At 56.6% G+C, this 19,274-nt stretch overlaps 2 protein-coding genes across 3 annotated transcripts; both read left to right on the forward strand.

Annotated features, from left to right (window-relative positions):
• Window positions 1–1,350: 1,350 nt before the first annotated feature.
• MRFAP1L2 (Morf4 family associated protein 1 like 2) lies at window positions 1,351–3,728 on the forward strand. 2 transcript variants are annotated; one of them, XM_045789510.2, is made up of 2 exons: window positions 1,351–2,184; window positions 3,034–3,728. In XM_045789510.2, coding segments are annotated over exons 1-2 (354 nt in total). In that variant the 5' UTR covers window positions 1,351–1,832; the 3' UTR covers window positions 3,036–3,728. The 2 variants fall into 2 exon arrangements, with proteins under 2 accessions (XP_045645466.1, XP_045645464.1); XM_045789508.2 differs by having other exon boundaries at window positions 1,358–2,213.
• A 12,936-nt stretch (window positions 3,729–16,664) lies between these two features.
• S100P (S100 calcium binding protein P) lies at window positions 16,665–19,270 on the forward strand. The gene is made up of 2 exons (XM_045789512.2): window positions 16,665–16,903; window positions 18,997–19,270. Exons 1-2 carry the CDS (start codon window positions 16,766–16,768, stop codon window positions 19,144–19,146), a joined length of 288 nt encoding a protein of 95 aa, XP_045645468.2. The 5' UTR covers window positions 16,665–16,765; the 3' UTR covers window positions 19,147–19,270.
• The last annotated feature ends 4 nt before the right edge of the window (window positions 19,271–19,274 follow it).

Below are 19,274 nucleotides of genomic sequence, written 5' to 3' on the forward strand. Positions count from 1 at the left end.
TTTCTCCTCTTCCTCTTTTTTTCTTAAGCAACTCTTTAAATATGTGAAAAACATTCTTAGTTCAAGGGCTGTAGCCTGCTGACCCGGCCTTTAGCCAATGTTCTCCACAACACTGTGTGCTCTCCAACATGTGCTTCCTTTTCCATCACACTCTGGTCACTTCTGAAGAGGGCACTGAAAAATATGTCAGTTTTGGCTACCAAGCCTGCTTTCTGCTAGTAGAAAATTGGGAGTCTAGAAGCCTTAACCATTTTGGACAGTCTCAGTCTTTCTTCATCCAAGGTGGCAGCATTTTTGCTAAGATGACTACCTCAAAAATTTAGTGGGTCTCCTATGTGTTTTATTCGTTCCACTCATGCACCAAAAGCCAGACAATTCTGGTTATGTTTAGCTCTCTAGACGCAATTACTGCTACTTTTGTCTCTCTGGCTGCTGTGAAATCATGCACTTAGGATTCCTAGAAGCCTGTGCTAGGCATAATTTTAATATGGCTTTGCTTTCCATGAGCTTTGCTCTCTGGTGTTACTCCTGTGACGTTACATTATATTGCAAAAGGGAGATTATTCAGGCACACCTGATCTAATCATGAGAACCCCTGAAGTAGAGTTTTCTCTGGCTAGAAGCAGACAGTGATGTCAGAGATTAAAACGATAAGAAGGATTCGACATGATGTTGCTGCCTTTGAAGATGGAGGGGCCACTTGCACAGAAGAGAGTAGCCTAAAGGAGCTGTGACCTCTGGCCAACCCATAAGGAGGGTCTCCCCAATATTATCTGCTAGAGACACACAGAGTGAAAAAGCCTAGAAATTTACCTCACCATCCCACAATGGCAATATAGTAGGCACATTTAAAATTATCTGTTGACAGTAGCTACACTTGCAGTAAGCATAGCATAATGTACAGAGCTGCCAAATCACTAGTTGTACACCTGAAACTAACGTAACATTGTCAACTACAATTAAAAAAAGTAAAAAAAGTTGGGAAATAATGTTAAACCAACATTTATTGAGCTCTTGCTGTGTGCCAAGCCAGGTAAGGACTGTGGGAAAACAGAACCAAGAACCTGCCTGCAGAGCCTATCGTCTTAGGAAAGGCCTTAGGCGGCCTGATGGAGCATGAATTCCTCTATAATTATTGCCCAAGGGCACACCGGGCGCCAGGCGGGGCCGAGGCTCCCGTGCTGGCGCAGACCTCCACCACGGTCCGGGAAAGCGAGGCGCAGACTTGGAACCAAAACGCAAGGCAGAAGGAATCCTATCCTCCAGAAAGAAGTCAGGGCGGGGGCGGGGCCGGGGCGGACCGGCAAGGAGAACAGGGCGGTTAGCATCAGCACTATCCGGGCAGGGCTGGGGAGAGCCACCGCCCGGGAACGCAGAGCGAGTGGTGATTAGGGGAGCCGCCATGCGCACACCGAAACCCCGACGCCGAGCTCGCCACTTCCATTCTCGCTGCACTAAAGGATCCCATCAGTGCCGACAGGAGTCGGTTACTTAGGAATTAGAACGTTAAAAAGCTAGAGCCCTAGCCAGTAAGCGCCATCCCGGGAGCAGGATGCGCACCAACCGAGCGCAGGAAGGACGACGTCCACACTCCGCGCGTACAGACGGCTGCCGGGCGCGGCCGCAAAGATGTTCCGGCATGTCGTAAAAGGGCCGCACGTGAGCACAGCTCTGGCAGACGGCTAGGGCCCCATTTTGGACGCCGTCTGTGCTACGAAAAGTTGGGGAACCTGTTGCTCGTCACGGCGAGCTCGGCCCTCTGCCCGGAGCTCGCTGTCAGCCCGCGGGCCTCTCCGGGGCGGTGACCGGGCCGCGCGGGCGCTGGCGGCGCGATGCGGCCCGCGGACGCGGATGCGGACGAGCGGCGGTGGCCCGAGCATCCTTGCGGCCGCCCCCCGAGCCCCGCGCGCGCCGCCGCCCGCCGGGACGTCGCCGCCCTCGAGCGCGAGCACGTGCGCGCGCACCTGCGGGCCCGCCGGAGGCTGCTGGAGGTGGCGAGCCTGCTGGACGAGCTCCAGAGCGAGGTGGACGCCTCGGCCGAGGGCTTCCTGGGTCCCGGCCGCCGTGCGGGCGGCGAGGCGGAGGAGCGGGTGCTGAAGCTGTGCGAGAAGGCGGAGAGGAAGGCCGCCGAGGCCGCGCTGATGGGGCGGAGGATCGTGGAGCTCCACCGGCAGATAGACAGCTGTGGGTGCTCCTGAAAGACGCGGGGGCGGGTACGTGCCGGGCGGCGGGGGTAGTCGGGAGGCGGCGCGCTGGACTGGGGTCCGTGCCGCCGAGTGCCCGGCCGGGCCGTGGGAGAAGGGGGTGCTTACACACACGGTGGCGCTCTTAGGTTGGGAACGAGAAGCAAGTAGTTGGGTTCGTTGTTGGGAAACGTAGAGAGCGCAGTTGGTGACCTGTGTGCACAAGGTGGACCAGCCCCCTCCCTGGGGTGAAAGCCGAGGCCGTAGCGCCAACAGAAGGCGAGGGGGCGAGTTAGAGAAGCGTGAAACGAAGTGTACAGGACGGGAACTTTACATGCTGTGATGAGGTTGGAGCGTTGCCCGTGACCTAACAGCAAGCGGTAGCGTGTTGCACGGGTGGTTGGGTGTGTTTGACTTCAGGATATGAGAGTCTTAGAATTTAAATTGTGATGATTAATCTCCCCACTTGTACTCCAGCTTCTCCGCCGATGAACTCTGTTCAGCTGGTAAAGAGGACTGACAAGAGAGACCGAAACCAAGTCTCGTTTTCTCTCCCGTATTTTTCCTAGATTTTTACCCTGTTAAACATTAAATCTCCAGTGTCATTCTGGGGAGAGGAATTCAGTATTATGTATGCAGATATGATTATGATTATTGGGTGCATTGAGTTTCGAGAGACAGCTTTTAGATAAATCCTGTTACCTAAGGGAATAGGGTCTAGATTGTAGGCTGCTGTGTGGTCGTATTCGTTACTGTGACTATCCTGTTTTTAAAGTTCCAAAGTATACTCTTGTGCTCTGCTGTTTTGTTTTGTTTTTTATGCTTCCTGGAATTTGGGGACGCATGAAAGAGGCTTGAGGTCAGAGTTCTGCAAGAGAGAAGACACTGCCTGGCCGCAGCTGCTGAAGCAAGAGCCCAGACTGGTCAAGGATGTGGATGCCGCTGCTTTGGATCAGATTGAGAAGCCCCTGGGGGGCTGTTGGGCATGGAGAGGGGTGGCGTCTGCATTTTGGGATTCTGCAGTCTGTCAAATCAGGAGGAGAGCTGTGTTCTTTTCATTTTCTTTGTTTGCTTGTTTCCTTTTTTTTAGAAATGTAATTTTTCTCTGGCATGTTAACTGGTGCGCATCATGTAGCGTGTCTGGTGAGTAACCTGGAACAGGGGATGAGTTCTAGGTACTGTGTGTATTGGCTGACTTTAGGGGAAACTTTTTTGATATAATCACACATTTCAGGAGCTTCTCTGCCACAGCTGCACATGACATCTGCGTGGCCTGGAGGGTTTGGGGAGGAGAGCGTGGATCTGACCATGGTGGGTCCCAAAATGATAGCAGGAAGCATCTTCCAGGCTGAGATGATATCCAGCCTAGGTCCTCAGAGCAGACCTCACAGGGGTTGAGAGCAGAGCTCTAGCTTCTTATGATAAAGTTCCCTTGTCTGGAAAAACCAATGCTGAAAGCCAGTTTTTAGAACCTTTGTACAAATAACCAAAGCCATTGACTTGGCCAGGAAACGGTGAGATAAATAAATTCTTTTCAGAATGAAAGTTTTTCTTTGATTGTCGTTATTGTCAAATGAACGTCCGGTGTTTGTCGTTTGGGAATGTGCTCAAAAGCCTGGGCCAGAGGAAGGTTCCATCTGTAGGGACTGTAACAGGAGAGAGGAGAAGGCACAGCAGGAAGGAGCCTCAGGAAAGCATTTGGTCTGGCCTCTGCCTTCAGGACAAGTCGTTCAGTCACTTCACATTCACTGTGACTCTGGGCTCCTCCAGACAGAGTCCGCTGGACGCTAAGAATTTCCAGGAGAGATGATCCGGTAGGTTAAGACAGCTCTGTAAACGTATAATCACAGTCCAGCGCCCCCAGTGCTGGTCTTTGGTTTGCCACATAAGTTGGGTGCCCGCAGATGCTGGGGTGCATCAGTGAGCAAAGTGCTTATACACTCGGATCTGACATTTGTAAGCTTAGAACAGTCCCTCCTTGTGCTAAGGCTGGAGAAAAGTGTATGTTACCAGGTAGTGGTAAGTTCTGTAGAAAAAAAGGAAGTATTGGGGAGGGAGGGGTTGCTGTTTTACATAGGGTGGTCAGGTGATCCAGTGACATTTGAGCAAAAACAGATGTGTGGAATATACACAAGGATATCTAGGGGAAGAGTGTTCTATGTTCTGGGTAGCTGGAGTGGGCAGGGAAAGAGCTGAGGAACAGCAGGAGACCAAGTGGTTTCGGAGAAGGTGGTGGAAGGTAAGGTCAGAAGGAGCAGTCGCAGTGACTGCAAGTGACTTGGAAATGGTTTGAAGGTTTAAGCAGAGGAGCGGCGGGATCTGAGCAGGTTTGAGGAGACTCACCGGCTGCTGGGTTAAGAATTGAAGTTGGGTGGGGCGCCTGGGTGGCTCAGTCGTAAAGCGTCTGCCTTCGGCTCAGGGCGTGATCCCGGCGTTCCGGGATCAAGTCCCACATCGGGCTCCTCTGCTGGGAGCCTGCTTCTTCCTCTCCCACTCCCCTGCTGTGTTTCCTCTCTCGCTGGCTGTCTCTCTGTCACATAAATAAATAAAATCTTTAAAAAAAAAAGAATTGAAGTTGGGGGCGGAGCAAAGAGGAGGGTGGGGAGGCAGCCCACAAACAGCTGGGGGTGCTGGGGGGAGACAGGTTCCTGCAGGCACTGACCACTGTGTGGACTGGGTTCTGACAGTGTTGCAGAGGCGAGGTGCGGATGTGCAAGGGTCCACCCGTGGTCTCGAGGCTCACGGCCTGAGCACCTGTTGAGGGTAGCCTTGTCATTTGTCAAATGGCGGTTTTGAAAGTGAAAGGTGGCCCTAGTGGTGATGTGGTTTGTGGTCCCAGACCTGCTGCAGGCAGACAAGGAGATGTAGGTACCCTGTGTTTTCATGTGGGGAAGCACTAAAGAGGGAGTCCACCGAGCATTGGGGGGGTGTGAGAAAGCTTTTCAGATTGACTGGTCTGGGCCCAGAAGCGTGAGCTCAGCCACCCAAACAGCCCCCCAGGCGCAGGTAATGGGTGTCCCAGAGCCGACCCTGGGAGTCTGTCAGGTGGAAATGTGACATGATAGGGTTTGTGGGTGTTTGCAGGGACCGGGGAGGTAGGAGACATGATTATAGAGGTCTGCATATGACTTGGAAGAGTTTAAACTTGATCCTGTGTCCCTGCTCCTGCACCTGGGTGTTTGTGCTCCGGGCTGCGCCTGGATGTGCTGTCCAGTGTGTCGTGTTGCTATTTTCTGAGTAGTCAGTGTTTCTGAATGTGTGACAGGAAAGATATTTTTAATTTTTAAAATGACCTACCACTCACTAAAAAAGCCTCACGGTTGGGTCTGCTGCTAGCTCTGTATCGAGCCCCTAAGACAGTGCTATTCAAACTTAGAGCGCATCTGAGCTCCTGGGACCTTACCAAATGCAGGGTCTAGTCCTGCAGCGAAGGACCTGGCATTGTGCATTTCTAACAAGTGTCCGAGTGGTGCCTATGCTGCTGGTCAAGGTCCCACATTTCGAGTAGGTTAAGGGGGGGTTCGCTGGAAACGTTGGAGAAGTGGAGTGATGGGGAGCCCCAGGTTTCAGTGGGTCGACAACACTTTATGTTTGAGGTTTAGGAAATGCGTGTGGTTGTGAAGGATGGACGGCGCGAGGCTGAGAGGTTAGAGAGCCCGCCGCTGGGATGGTACAGAAGGGAACTGCGGACCTGGACCACGGCGCTGCCTCTGCTTCCTCTGCTGCTCGTGCTGTCTGTCACTGAGAATTGCAGCAGCCGATGTCCTGTCCCACCAGCCCCCGAGTCTGTAGTCCTTTGTTGGAAGGGCACCTGAGTGTTGCCCCGCGGCTTCACCAACAAATGATGCCAGGAGCGCTGTGCGTGCAGCCGGGCGGGGGTTGCCAGGGCTGAGGACTGCACAACCCCTCCCAGGAGCCCCAGCCTCCGAGGCCCGTCCTGGTCGTCCCCTCGGGCCAGACCACCAGGGGTGGAAATGGGGGAGAGTTCTTGGGGGAGTCCCTCTCTTGGAGCGTGAGGTCTCTGTTAAGACAAACGCACTCTTATTTCTGTTGTAGACCCACTTCCTTTTCTAACCGGTGGTGGTTGGTATCGTCACCTTTGCTTGCGCTGAACTCAGGAGGATTAAGTCAGTCTCTAGGAAGCAAATGGGATGGAACAGGTCCCATCCTAAAGTAATTCAAGGGACCAAAAGTGCAAACTGGGCTTGGGTCCGTTTTTGCTGTCAGCACATAGCCGAGCTCCTCCAGCTCCCGTCCAGGGGCAGCGTGTGGCTGTGTGTATTCGAAGAAGCTACTTGGGGCACTTTACATCATTCTCTAATCTTCCCAAATGTGAGAGGTCACTTTATCGTCCTCATTGTTCGGGTGAGGACACGGGCTGCAATGCCCCCGGAAACTCGCCCAGGAGAAGGAGCTGGCTCTGTGACTCTGGTCAGGTGACTGTGTCTGGGCCACCGGAGGATGCTGGTTTTGCACTCTTGTCAGAGCTTGCTTGGTGCTTGACATTCCAGTTGTCTCCAATTCCTGTCAAGGAACCACTCAGCCCTTAGACAATTTCAGTGCTGGCCCTCGAGGCAGAGCCGTGGAGGCAGGTGTGTCGGCCTTTTCCGAGGCTCTGGGGATTTACGGGGAGCTCCGGCTACCCTGGGCCTTCCATGGGGGTCCAGTACCTGGACTGAGTCTACTTAGACAGCGGCGGGTCGCTGGGTTCAGACAGGTCCTGAGACACTCCCCAGCTGGGAAAAGGTACTGACCATCCGAAATCCATCGTCGGTCCCCTTCCACATGGTCATCTGGCAACACCCACGATGTAACTCTTGGGCAAAGGTGTCCTGAAGTGGGATCGGGGGGTGTGGTCTGGTCACTTATTCGGTGTCCTGTGAGCCCCACACGCTCACCCACACTCCGCAGCCCCTCAGGCGGGTGCGCGGTGCACACGTCACACACGTACGCACCGCGACTCAGAGAAGGACGGACGAGTCCCTTACTGTGCTGCCTTAGAACACCCCTGCCCTACAGGCTCGAGCTGCCACCCGCCCTGTCACCCGGCGCCCCTCCGCTGGCCGACTGTCGGGTTTTCCCTGCAGTGCTGTCGGTTCTATGCGAGTCGGTGCGTGCAGCGGAGAGACAGCTGCTCTTCCTGTGGGCACGATTGTCCCTGTGTAGCGACGCTCTGTCCAGTAACCGTTGCCGTCTGCTGCTCAAGCCACCCCAGCTTGCTTCGGGTTGCTATTTGCCTTGGGATTATTTACCATTTTATTTTCAATCTGTTTGTGTCCTTAAGTTTTTAAGTATGTTCTTTGTAAACCACACGCGTCTTGATTTTTCTCGGTTTGGATTTTTGTATCCAAGTCCACAGTCTTCGTCTTTTGGCTTGAGAATCACACCCTCATACGTTTATTGTAATTGCTAACGTATTGAGATTTACTTTTACCATCTTATCTTGACCTGTTCCACTTTTCCTTTTTCCATTCTTGCCTTATTATGGAGTAAGAGTTTTTAAATTTATTCTCCCTCCACCCCACCCCCTGCTTTACTGGTTTAAAACTCATATACGTGGGACACCTGGGTGGCTCAGTCGGCTAAGCATCTGCCTTCAGCTCAGGTCACAATCTCGGGGTCCTGGGATCGAGCCCCACATCAGGCTCTCTGTTCAGCAGCAAGTCCACTGCTCCCTCTCCCTCTTCTCTGTGATTTCTCTCTCTCACTTTCTCTCAAAAAATAAGTAAATAAAATCTTAAAAAAAAATAAAACTCATATGCTCTTTTTCTGTTCCTTTAATTATCGTTCTCAAAATCTGTACATGCATAATTAGCTTACCAAAATTTAATTTATTGGCATCTCTATTCTCCTAAAGTACACAAGGATCTGAAAACTTCCAGTATGCTAGGTTTTTTTAACCTGCATGTTAGAACGAAGTATTGTTCTGTTTAATAATCCATTACTGACCTACTGACCGATTTCTTTGCTCCCCATTCTTCTCTTGCCTGTGGTCCTTCCCTCCGAGGTGGCCAGCCTGCACCCCGGAATTCATATTTTAGAATTGCTTTTTGTGAGGAGCGACAATGGTGCACTTCCTCGGGTTTTGTGTGTCCTTGGAAGATAGTTTCGCTGTGTGTGTGATTTTAGGCTGACGCGGTCTCCGTTGGTACCTTCGAGATACTATTTCAGTACCTTTCTGGCATCTGTTGGCGGTCTCGGTTACCACTTAGAACCAAATCCAAAGTCAGGGCCGTAGACCGCAAAGGGCGGGGTGGGCCGACTTCGGCGATTTCCCAGCCCCAGCCCCTCCGCACCGTGCGGCTTCACGACTCCAGCCGCTCCCTAGCCATGACGAGCACGTGATGGCCCCAGGGCCTCTGCCCAAGGCGGTGCCTCTGACTGGGACCCCCGCACTGTGCCTAAAGAAGAACGGGGGCACTCTGAAGGAATTCTGCTATGGGTGGGGGCAGAGGAATGAGGTGACTGGGGAGTGGCTCACGGGAGGGTCTCTTTGATGGTGGGTGACATGGAGAGAGGCACCTGCAGATGGGACTGCCTCTGTGCAGCGTGGCCCTTGCCCCCTCTGGCTCTCCGAGACAGGTCGACAGTCCGCCCTCCTCTCCTGCCCGCCAGCCTCTGGTTGACTTAACATAAGCTTCCCTGCGGTTCTCTGAAGCCAGCGGCCAGCGGTGCGTGAGCACTGACATTCTATTTCTAGAACATTTCCTTGGGGAACACTCCAATCACAGTCCACGTGCCACTTCCCCGGCAGCCTCCCTGCTTCCCCGAGAGTCCTGAACTCCACGTGCCAGGGACCTCGGGCCTGCTGAGGCACTCCAGACGGGCCTCGTCCCCCAGGTCACCCCGCCCTATCGCACCGACCCCTCCGTGGCCTTGTTCCCCAGGTCACCCCGCCCTGTCGCGCCGACCCCTCCGTGGCCTCTCCTGGAGCAATCGACTGGACTCTGAAATTCTGTGTTGGATGAACCATGACTAAGAGGCCCTTTCCCTTGCCACCCAGTGAGCAGGTGCCTTGTGCCAGTGAGTGGTGCGGGCGGGTCAGCCCGTGACGGACCCAGAGGTGGCACCGTTGGTCCGGAGTTCGCTGCAGAGCGAGTCAGTGTAGACCGTGTCAGCAGATCCGCTCTGTCCCTTCTTCCCGTGGAAGGGCAGCCCTCGGTGACGACCGCTCGGCAGACCGTGAGGTCTCGCGGCTGCTCAGCCCCAGTCCCTGAATGCGGCTGACGCCGGCAGGTTAGCGGAGAGAAGGCGAGAGAGACTCCGAGCGGGCGTTGGAGCAGCACCCGCGCTCCAGGACAGGCGTGCGCTCAGAGCCCGCGGGTCTCCCCGAGCGAGACGACGAGTGCGGTCACTGAGTGTGAACGAAGGCCGGGGTATTCGCGGCTGGGGCGCAAGCGTGGAGGGTGGGAAGTGTTGGAAGAAGGAAACGGTTTGTTTCCATCTGGACAGCCGTGTACCTGGGGCACTCTGGCCGGCTCTGCTCACGTCGTTGTGGGGAGTTCCACAAGCCTGTCGTGGGTGGCGGAATCTGACAGGATGCTGGCCCTCCCCTTGACCGGATACTGCCCGCAGCCTCCTAGCTCCCTGCCTCCACCCCTGTCCTGACACGACCCGCAGCTGCCCTGGGTGGGGCTCTGGACTCAGAGGAGGGCTGGCCTCTACCCCAGCCTTCGGAGCTCCCAAGCCAGTACTGTGGAACCCGTGACGTGGGAGAAGGAGGCTGTGGAGGAGGCTGGAAGGCTGGATGGAGGCCAGCAGGGCCAGAAGGATGAAGTGGCCGGGCACTTGCTGGGAGGGTTAGGTGGACGATGGCGGTGGCGCTCATGAGCCTGAAAGGGAAGGACATACACTTCCGCGCGGAGGCTGCTTCCTAGAAGCTCGGGCACACATGAGCATTTTTCTGGAAGGAATCACAAGCAAGTGTCTGTATTTCCCCTGCAGTGGGAGACGGGGGGCTGGGCAGGGCAAGGCTTCTCCATCTCCGTGTGTATGCCTTCTAGTCTTGCCAGATTTTCTCCTGCCTCAGGACCCACTTGATTTTCCTGTTAATGTCAACAGAAGTTATCTGAGTGGGAGGCTTAGGATCCATTGTTTTGTTTGTTTTTTGCACTTCCCTATATTTAAAACACAAAATAGTACTATAATTATAAATATAAAATAATAAAAATTTTAAAGACTAAAGGTAAAATGTTAACAGTCTTCAAAACCTCCAGCCCCTTGGACTGTAGTCTTTCTTACAGGGAGCCTGTGGGTGCGACACTGTCCCCCCACTACAGCCCTTGGGGTAATACTTCATCTCTCAAGGGCAGAACTGGGCCCACAGAGGTCCCCAGCCAGTACATGGCAGAACCAGACTCAAACCCGGCCCAGTTTGACCTGGGCCTTGGCTCCCCAGCCCCATGCTCCACACTGAGCCTAACACTCAGCCCTGTGGAGCTAGGAAGTGCGAGGTGGGGGACAGGCGGTCTGGAAATGTGGGGTTTGTGGACTTCAGCAAGATCACAGCCTCTCCTCCACGTCTCAGCTCCTTTTCCTCTGTGTTCTCAAACCAACACTCCCCTGTCATCACCCAGGACCCAGCTACGGGAGGCGGGGTGACTCCCACGGGTCAAGATGCCCGACCCCACAGCCGGCTGGCGGGGCTGCCCGGAACCGACTTACCGGGCCCGAGAGATGGAAACCACAGGTGTTCACAAGGCTCCCTTCAGCTTGAAAATTTCTGTGAGTTTCTCCATCCCAGTAGAAATACTTTTTAAATCCTGGTGGTTCCAGTACACTCGGCACATACTGCACCCCAAGGATGATGGGCACCTTGGCTGAGAACGTGGGGTTCAGGAGCTCAGAGTCCTGGAACAGGTCTCATCTGAACCCCTCATTTTACAGGGGAGGAAAGTAGTTTGAAGAGAAGGGACGCAGCAGAATCACTGAGCAGGTCAGCGGCCTGGCAGGGCCAAGGCCGGGTAGGCCCCAGGTGCACTGCCCCGAGGCGAGTCCCCTGCCCCAGGCAGCCCCGGGCCCACGGGCAGGAGCCAGGTTCCTGCCACCCGCACACTTCCCAGCACCCCCGTGCTTCTGCTTAAAACAGATCACGGGGCAGAATTCATGCCAGCATCGGGAGGATCCCTTAGAGCCCTTTGAAGGACATTAACGCGTTAAGAGTCAGCCAGGCCTGGGTTTGAACACATGGAAATGTGTCCTGCGTCCCCTCTGCCCCAGCCAGCCTGGACTTTGATTCTGAGCAGACTGTCACGGGTTTTCGATACCCATCACCTGCAAGTCTTGACTCGCAGAAGAAAACAGCCAAGTTTCCTAAGGCGTGGCTCTGGAGGAGGCTGGAGGGCGAGCCCCCCACGCCCCGGTCTGGAGGCTGCAGGGCTCCAGGCCCTCAGATATAGCAGGGAGGGTGGGCTTTTTTCTCTCCTTCAAGGCCCTTTGGTGGCATTTAACACAGATAGGATCAGGGTTCAGTGGCCGCACGCCCAGAAGCGCCAAGGATTTCAGGCCGTCCCCAGAAGGTAGGCGAACAGCAGGGAACAATCTCCCTCGGGGGCCCCGAGAAGGAGCAGCCCTGCTCACACCTTGATCTTGGACTCGCAGATCTGTGAGAGCAGCAGTTTCTGTTGTTTGTGGTCATGGGTTACATCAGCCCCTGGAAGCAAACACGGCCGGTTCTGGGTCACAAGCACCAAGAATCCATTATAGCCTCATCCACATGGTGGCAGCACAGCTGCTGCTGCTCCGGGCGTCACTTCCAGGCTTCAGAAGGCAAGCGGAGGCAGCAGATGGAGTTTAGTTTTCTGAACTGGAGAAAGACGTTTGCAGACAGCGCTGACCGCTGCCTTCCCCGGGAGCCATGTGCCTCGGCTTGAGACTGGGCCCCTGCCCCCACGGCTACGTGGTACAGGACCCCTGACACCACTTGTTCCTGAGAAACTCATTTCCTTAGCTCTCAACCTCCTCCCTCAGCAAATATTTGTCTGATACATTACCGAGGATAAAATCGGTTCAACCCTAGAGTTGTTTGTACAGTGAGAGTGGAGAGGAGCCTGGGCTTGCTCACCCATGTCCTTACCCTGAGCCTCCGTTTCCCCTTCTGCAAAGCCTGGATCAGATGGTGAGGCCCCCCTCTTCCTTCTCATTTCCACACCCTGTTGAGGCCTCCACCAGTTCCCAGATGTGCTTTGGGCAGTGGCTGCAGGACCCCTGAGCTTGCGTGCCTGGAGGGCTCCTTACTCTGGGCCTCCTCACTGGCCTCCCCGCCTCCAGCCTCACTCTCCTCAAGTGAATCTCATACCAGCTGCTGAGTTAGCCTGAAAGGTAAGTCCAACCATGTCTCTTCCCAGCTGAAAACCCTCCAGCCCAGTGGTCTCCAGCTGGCTGCTCAGCAGGGTCAGCCTGATGAACTGGCAGATCTGGGGGAGAGGGGCCCTGACAGCTGGTGTTTAAAGTCACTCAGGAGCTCTGCTGTACCATAAGGGCTATGGGACGGGCTCCCAGGGAGGCCAGCCTGCAGGGCCTTTCCTGCTCCGTGTCCTGTTCTCCCCTCCAGGCACCCCCCCATCCCAACTTCCCATCTCTCCATAGCGCAGTTGCAGACTTCCCTTCATCCTCTGGTTGCCCTCTGGCCCGGGCCTCCTTGCCCTGTGCTCTCTCACCTCTCCCTGGCAGGCCCATCTGGCCAGGCACTCCAGCGGTCAGCGGATGCCTCTCACCGATGCAGCCGGGTGCAGGGGCCCTGGGGCACTCGGAAGAACTTCCCGCACCAACATGGTTTGGGACCTGTGCCTGGTGGGTCTGTGCTGACCTGCAGCCACACCAGAGGGGCCTTCGGTCGTGTTTGCTGAGCACAGACGTCCTTTATCAGAGTGTCCCAGACTCTAGTGTCTAGTGAACTGTTCCCACCTGCAGGCCACGCCTTGTCTGCCCCACCCCACCCCGGTACCCTACCCCAACTGTCAGCCACTTATGGGAGAGCATAAGGTGGGGGTGGGGTGGGGGGGCGGGCATGTGTGCTGACGCAGGAGCTCTTTTCTCTCTGGCTCAGCCCGCTCAGAAGAGCCATGCTGGTCCCTTCCCAGCAAGTTGGGGGCCGGCCCTTCAGAGACAACAGTCTCTCTGATCTGTGACCCCCAGGTCAGCTTCCTTGCTGATATTCTTGTTACCCGCCCCCCCCCACCAAGTCCCCATGTTGTAAAGGACGCCCTGGCACTAGTGATCTTGGGGTACCCGGGTCTGGAGGGTAGAAAGAAAAATCACCCCGACCTGGTCAGGGACAGAAGGGGTTTCTGCATGATGCAACTCACGATCTCCTTTTGGGAAGAAACTAGCTTTCCAGATATATGAAGAGTTAAATAACAAAAGCCAGCCCGGTCCATCTGAAGCTCGAATTGGCTTTGTTAAGCATTCCGGAACCGGCACGCACCCCAGGCAGCAAGCAGAGGAGAGCTCCCGGGAATTGTACAAAGTGGAAGTTTTTTTCTAGGAAAGAGGGTGCGGCAAGATGTTATTAGCAAAAGAAAAGGATCTTCTAGGAGAGCACGCTTGACCTTGGGAGGAGGGGAGCAGGGGGTCTCCTGCAAGTTAGCCCGGCTTCCTCTGGGGAGCCACTGCCCGGTTCCTTTCCGGGGCTGATCAGATCATTCCTGACTGCCCGGTTAGGACCGCATTTTGGGGGGCGGTTGGAACTGTAGCTAGATGAGGTATGAAGGCCCAGTTTGGGGACTTGGCCTAAGTGACACCAGTTTGGGCCTGCGATTTTGATGTAGGAAATAGGGTGCGAAGCCAACGCCGATAAAGAATTCTTGAGACGTGTTCGGTGCAAAACGGTTTTATTCAATCAGGAGGACAGGACCCACAGGCAGAAGGAGCCGCGCCACGTCGTGAGGAAGGCCCATTCTATACTTTCAAGTTGGGAGGGGGTCGAGAGAGCGTTAAGTCTCTCAAGGAATTTTGGAAGCAAGGGTTCCAGGACTTTGAGGGGGCTGGCTGTTGTTGGGAAAAGGTCATTTATTACTGTCCAATAAAGTCTGAGTCATGAGACCCTTCAGATGTGTATCAGTGGGTCAGACGCTTGGGGAATGATTCCCAACATGTATGTTAGGAGATAGAGATAAAGGAAGTCTCCAAAAGAATTTTTCTGTGTGGAGGCAGGCCCACAGGCTCCTGGGGCTCCGGCCAGTACTGCCTTTTGCCCCAGCGAAGCATTAACATCGAGACAGCTGAGCTCCTAGAGGAATGTCACTCGGCCTGTTTCAAGGACTTGTCAGTGGGCTGCAGGTAGTTTTTCTTCGGAACAGCGGTTTCTGTTAAATGTTTAAGAGTTAAGAACTGGTCTGGGAAGTTAGTTGCCTACCCCCATATTACCTACCTTGAGGTCTTAGTGACCTTTAACCGGGCATTCTCTTCTAGCTGTGTTCACTGAACCAGTGATCCTCTAACCACGTTGGGTTTTTTTAAGGTTTTATTTATTTATTTGAGAGAGAAAGAGACTGAGCAAGGGGAGGGAGAGGGAGAAGCAGACTCCCTGCTGAGCAGGGAGCCCAACAGGACCCCGGGATCATGCCCTGAGCCCAAGGCAGATGCTTACCCACTGAGCCACCCAGGCACCCCCATTTTTTTTTTTAATCCCTACAAAGATCTCCACCAGGAGAGGTCTTTGAGTGGCCTTGCTTTGACTTCTGCAACAAGTTTGAAAATAAAACTTTGGGAAAAAACCTACACACTCATCACTAAATTTTCTTGGCCCCGGTGGTGGGGGAGAGCATCTGCTCTTTTAGCAAGGAGAGTGCTAGTGGGGATCAGAGCCCTGCCCTGCCCGTGCTGTGCTGTCCGCCACCACCACCACCCCCTGCTCCACGCCCCCAAGGCTCCAGAGAGGCCCTCTCCTAGAGAACACACACCAGCCCCTCCTGGCCCCCAGCAGGGGCTCTTTCCCCTGCCAGGTCTTCTCCCAGGAGTTCTGGGGACTCCCCCCTTCATCAGGCTGCTCCGCGCCCACTCTGAGATCCTGCCTCATCCTTGGGCCCATCTGTCTTCTGCCTGCCTAGCCTGGCTGTAGCAAGAGTCAGGAAGTCACCTCCCTACCCTTGAAGCCTGCCCAAGTTCCTCATCCCCCACTCTCAGACGGGTGAGCCGGGTGAGCCGTGGGCCTGCCAGAGGCTGGAATCCCCCAACCCTGTCGGCCTCTTCTCGGTAATCTCCCACCCTCTGCCCCCACTGACTGCTCCTGGGCCATCCAGGCAGGCTCTGCTATACTGGGAGCTGAGCCAGTGTCCCCCCTGTTGCAACAGTCATGAGCCCTGTTGTGACAGCCCTGAACACTCTTCCTTTTCACCAGGTGTCACAACGCGGCCTCTGATACCCTTGCCTTGTGCTGGTGAGGTCCCGGGCTGTGGGATGCCCTCCGGGTGGCTCTGCCCGCCCGCTGGGGACCTGGAGTCCCTTCCTAAGAGGGCCTTGCCCAGCACAGCAGGGTGGGCTGAGCTTTCCCCGCTCCCGAATGATCCCCTGCCGGAGACCTGGGAAAGGCAGTGTGTCCAAAGGAGAAAGGACTGTCATAAGACCGCTGCTCCCAGACAATGCCAGCTGGGGCTGCGCCCCCTGCGTGTAGCTAGCTTCATCTCCCCTCCACCCTGACCTCCGAGCTCTGTCCAGGGGTTCCCTCGGCAGCCAGGCCCTGCAGGCGTCCCCAGCGGCAGCCAGGCCCTGCAGGCGTCCCCAGCAACAGCCGGCCCTCCCTCCCGTGCCACCCCTGGGGACGGAGGGAGGGGCAGCTCTGCTCAGAGAGTTCAGGCTCCATCACAGCCTGCTCCCAGCCCGGCCCCGTGGTTCTTAGACTGAGTTGTCAACACCGGCCATCAGGAAACTGAGACAGGATTCGCGTTTCAGGTCTGGAAATCACAGCACCCCTGGGGTCACCCCGCAAGGTGCAGAGAGAGCCGGCAGGGGGTTCTGGGGAGCCTGGCGGGGTGGGGCGAGGCGGCCCGGCATCTGGTCCCGGGCAGGCAGTCTCTCTGCCTCCCTGACCCCTCACTGCGGCGGGTTTGGGGAGCGGGACGGACGTGCAAGCCTGTCCGTCCTCCACAAGGTGTTCTGCAAAGCGCCCTGGGAGCCAGACCGTGTCATTCCCACACTCCCTCGAGCAGCCTTCCTCACGCTGGCCCGGGCGTGCCTGGCCCACCTCACAGCCACACGGGCAGGGCCAGGACCGTCCAGCCATTCCTTACTCAACAAACGCTCGCCAGGCACCCACATACCCCACAGACCCCACCTGTCCCTTGACCGTTGTCAGTGCTGAATGACCCCAGGACACATGGAAGCACAGGGAAGTGGGGTGCACTGAGGCGTGGGCTGGGGGAAGGCTTCAGACAGGAAGTCTCGCCAGTGCATTTCTGGAGAACTGAGCAACGCACCTCCTCGGGGAGGGGCAGGGTGTGAGGCCAGGCCGGCCCTGTCGGTCCCACCCTGTGTGTCAATAGGAGGCTGGGCCTTATAAAGCGCCAAGAAGCCTGCAGGGGACATTCCCTCGTTCTGTCAGCCACACCGGCGCCCAGGAGGAAGGAGGGTCGGCGTCCAGCACCATGACCGAACTGGAGACAGCCATGGGCATGATTATTAACGTCTTTGCCCGCTACGCGGGTGTGGAGGGCAGCAAGCAGAGCTTGACCAAGGGGGGGCTGAAGGTGCTCATGGAGAAGGAGCTGCCAGGCTTCCTGCAGGTGGGGGCACAGGGCCTGGGGGGCATGCGGGGAGGGTCAGGGAGCACCCCGGGCCAGCGGGAGGAGAAAGGAGGGTGGGGGAGGCCGAAGGGGCTGCCTGGCTGAACTGGCAGGGGGAGGCCACCTGCCCAGCAATGGATCTGCTGTCCTAGGGGCGGAGGTCTCTAGGAGCGGGGAGCAGGGGTGGCCAGCTCAGTCCTTGAAACACAGACTTGGAGCCACCAGGATTCTTTCTCTGCGGGGACCCAGTGGGAGAGCTGGGGTGGGGGTGCAAACCTGAACCTGAGCAGTGGGGATGGGGGAATCCCAAGGCCATCCGTGAAGCTGGGTTTGCTGGTCCCTAACAGCTGCACCCCTCCGAGGCTGAGGCTGCTGGCCACAAACACCCCTGCTCTCCTGTCTGCTTGGCCATGGCCTCCCAGCATTCCCAGGCCTGGTGTTAGTGGGGCTGATGGGTGCAGATGGGAGGAGATCCCACTTTGGCACTTCTCTGCCCGGAGCCCCTGGGCCTGGATCTGCCCAAGGGAGGCCTCCTCAGGGACCTCAAAACAGAGGGCCCACCCTCCACTGCCTCCCCTCCTCCTGCTCTCCTCCCTGTCCTCCTCCCCTAGGATGCTCTTCTGTTCTTCACCCTCCAGCTGCCTCTTCTGCCCCCTTCTTCCTCTTCCCCTTTCTTCCCCTCCTCCCCGCTCTGCGGTCCCTCTCTCCCTCCCCCTCCCTTTCACTCTCCCCTCTTCCCTCCCCTTCTTCTCTCCCCCTCCATCCCTCCCTTTCTCCCTCCTCCTTTTCTCCCTCCTCCCCTCCCTCTCCTCTTTCCCCTCCCATCCTCTCTCCTCCTTTCCCTCCTCTTCTTCCTCCTCTCTCCCCCTTCCTCCCTTTCTCCCCCCTCTTCTCCCTTCCCCCCTCCTTTCCCCTCTCCCCCTCTCTCCTTCCCCTCCTCTTCCTTTCCCTTTCCCTACTGTCCTCTTCCTCTCTGCTCTTCAGCTCCCCTTCTTTCACACTCCTCCTCTCCCCCTCTTGCCTCCCCCCTGGCCCCACCAAACCCCACCTACCTGCCCTCTAATGGGTCTACCCCAGCTGATTCTTGAAAACTTAAGCCTAAAATTTTCAGTCTTCCTTTCAAACACACTGAGCCCTTCAGTGTGTAAAGGCGGTGAGGATACAGATTTTTAAATGAAGTTCATTTGTTTTTGTCTCTTGTAAACGTGTTTGTGGTAGAAAATGTAAAGCTACAGAAATGTGGAGACAAGAAATCCCCCCCAACACACTCTCCCTCTTCCTTCAGCCTTTTCCCCATTCAAAAGCTCAAAGCTGATGTGCATGAAATTCTAAATATGCGATTTAATTTCTTTTTGAGCTTAATACCACCGCAAAGTCTCAAACCGCAAGCTCACTGAACGCCCCTGCCCGGGGTGGGGAATTGGTCGTGGGTACAGATGTTCTGATAACCAGCCAAATTTGAGTCTAAACGGGGGGCGGGGGGCCGCGGATTTTGAGCCCAAAGGTTGGGGGCTGCCGGAGGGGCAAAGGCAGGTGGTCCGGGAACACAATTTGAAAACCCGTGACTGATCCCGAGATTTCCCCGAGGGCCGCAGTCCCCCAGCCCCTGGTGCAGTCGGAGCTGCCGTCCTGGGGGGCTGCTGGCTGCGAACCGCACGAGCCCCAGTGCGGGTGGCTGCGGGTACTGGGCCGCAGGGACAGGCCTGCACCGGCACGGGGGAGACCCCCGCAGACGGCCCGGGGCTCGGCACCCCCGCCCTGCCCCGGGCCTGGCCGCGGCCCGGGATTTCCTCTTTCGGTGAGGACCCGAGGCCCGGCAGGTGTGCCGTGCGGGGCCCAAACGCGAGCTCGTGAGGTGACCCCGCCGAGCTGGCGGCCCGTCCTGGGGGCGGTCCCCCTTCTAAAGCACCCGAACAGTCCAAAGACGCCCCCTTCCAGACTCGCCCGTGAGACACACGCCGCCCCGAGCCGCCCCTCGCCAGCCCGACTCGCCCTAAACCCGACTGCGGGTGCGCGCGGCTCACAACCTCCCGGAGCCCCGTGACCCCCCGTCCCCCCACCGCCGGCAGCTGATCCCGGGCCTCTGTCTCTAGACTAAAAGGGACAGGGACGCCGTGGACAAACTGCTCAAGGACCTGGACGCCAACGGGGACGCCGAGGTGGACTTCAGCGAGTTCATCGTGTTTGTGGCCGCGCTCACGGCCGCCTGCCACAAGTACTTCGAGCGGACGGGGCTGCCCTGACGCCCTGCAGGCCCGGAGACCGGGGGGGGGGGGGGGCGGGGGCAGGGAGGGCAGGGCGCGGCCCCTGGCTTCCAGAACCCTGGGCGCCGCCGCCCCTGCCAGCAGTAAAATGCTTGTGAAACGCTCCC

This window comes from Ursus americanus, chromosome 8 (genome assembly GCF_024610735.1).
Source record: "Ursus americanus isolate L20-20 chromosome 8, mUrsAme1.1.p, whole genome shotgun sequence".
Taxonomy (NCBI): Eukaryota; Metazoa; Chordata; class Mammalia; order Carnivora; family Ursidae; genus Ursus; species Ursus americanus.

Bases quoted from the DNA above. Each gene is read 5' to 3' on its own strand.
- S100P (XM_045789512.2), top strand. From the start codon at position 16,766: ATGACCGAACTGGAGACAGCCATGGGCATGATTATTAACGTCTTTGCC. The intron at 16,904-18,996 runs GTGGGGGCACAG...CTCTGTCTCTAG, and splicing joins AGCTGCCAGGCTTCCTGCAG to ACTAAAAGGGACAGGGACGC.
- MRFAP1L2 (XM_045789508.2), top strand. From the start codon at position 1,833: ATGCGGCCCGCGGACGCGGATGCGGACGAGCGGCGGTGGCCCGAGCAT.